At 64.7% G+C, this 887-nt stretch overlaps 1 protein-coding gene across 1 annotated transcript in view; it reads right to left on the reverse strand.

Annotated features, from left to right (window-relative positions):
- Nucleotides 1-887, reverse strand: part of BIN2 (bridging integrator 2) — a gene marked incomplete at its 5' end in the record, with an annotated part of 4,288 nt that extends 3,401 nt beyond the window's left edge. The window contains one exon of the mRNA XM_017728691.1: nucleotides 780-887. Coding sequence (XP_017584180.1) covers nucleotides 780-887 — 108 coding nt within the window. The remainder of the gene's footprint in view (nucleotides 1-779) is intronic.

Genomic DNA, 887 nt, shown 5'->3' on the forward strand with positions numbered 1-887 from the left:
CCCCCCCCAGAAGAGGCTGGGGCCAGGCAGGAGGGACTTTTGGGGTGTCCACAAAGAGCTTGATCCCCACAGGAAGAGGCCAGGGCTGGGAGCAGGGAGCTTTGGAGTGTCCAGGAAGAGGTCGGGGCCGGCCGGGAGGGAGATTTGCGTGTGCGGGAAGCAGCCGGAGCCTGGCCCGGGATGATTGAGCCCTGGAGAGCCCAATTTAGCACCGAGCCTGGCCAGGAAACCCGGGAAGGGAGGGTTTGAGGGGGGGTCTTTGTGTCAGCCTAAAATGGGAGTCACGGCTGCTTTTTTGGGCAGAGAAAAGGAAAGAGCCCCCTCTCCCTCCCCCCGAGGTGCCCCCCTGCAGCTGAGAATTGCCCTGCTCGTGCCGCTTCCGCAGCCCTTCCCCCCCATTTCCTGTGGGGCCGGTGCCGATCTCACCAGCATTCCTGGGACCACCGGCCACGCCGGGTCCTGCTGGGCACCGTCACCCCCAGCCAGACCACAGGGACCCTGTGCCATCACCCCACAGCCCCCCCATAACCTCTACAAGGCATTTTGGGTGGAAAACCCCCCATGACTAGAGAAGCCAAAGTATCTTGGGGAGCTCTGGGAGATGCCATCATCCAAAGCCTTGGAGCAACGATGACGTTGACCCAGAAACCCCCGAATTCCCACCCTCTGACCACCCAAAGGTGCCGAGCGGTGCCATTTGAGCCCCCTCGAGAGCCCTGTGGTGGGAAAGGACAAATCCAGTAAAAGCTGGGATCTGGGGGTGGGTGGCACCTCCGTACCTTCTCCTGGGCGCGGCTGAAGCGCTTCTGGACCTGCCTGGCGAAGAGCCCGGCGCTGCCGCTCCTGCCCTCGGCCCTGGCCCCGGCCCGGCCCCCCCCGCGGGCCCG

The sequence above is a fragment of the Corvus brachyrhynchos genome, unplaced genomic scaffold (assembly GCF_000691975.1).
Source record: "Corvus brachyrhynchos isolate BGI_N302 unplaced genomic scaffold, ASM69197v1 scaffold193, whole genome shotgun sequence".
Classification (NCBI taxonomy): domain Eukaryota; kingdom Metazoa; phylum Chordata; class Aves; order Passeriformes; family Corvidae; genus Corvus; species Corvus brachyrhynchos.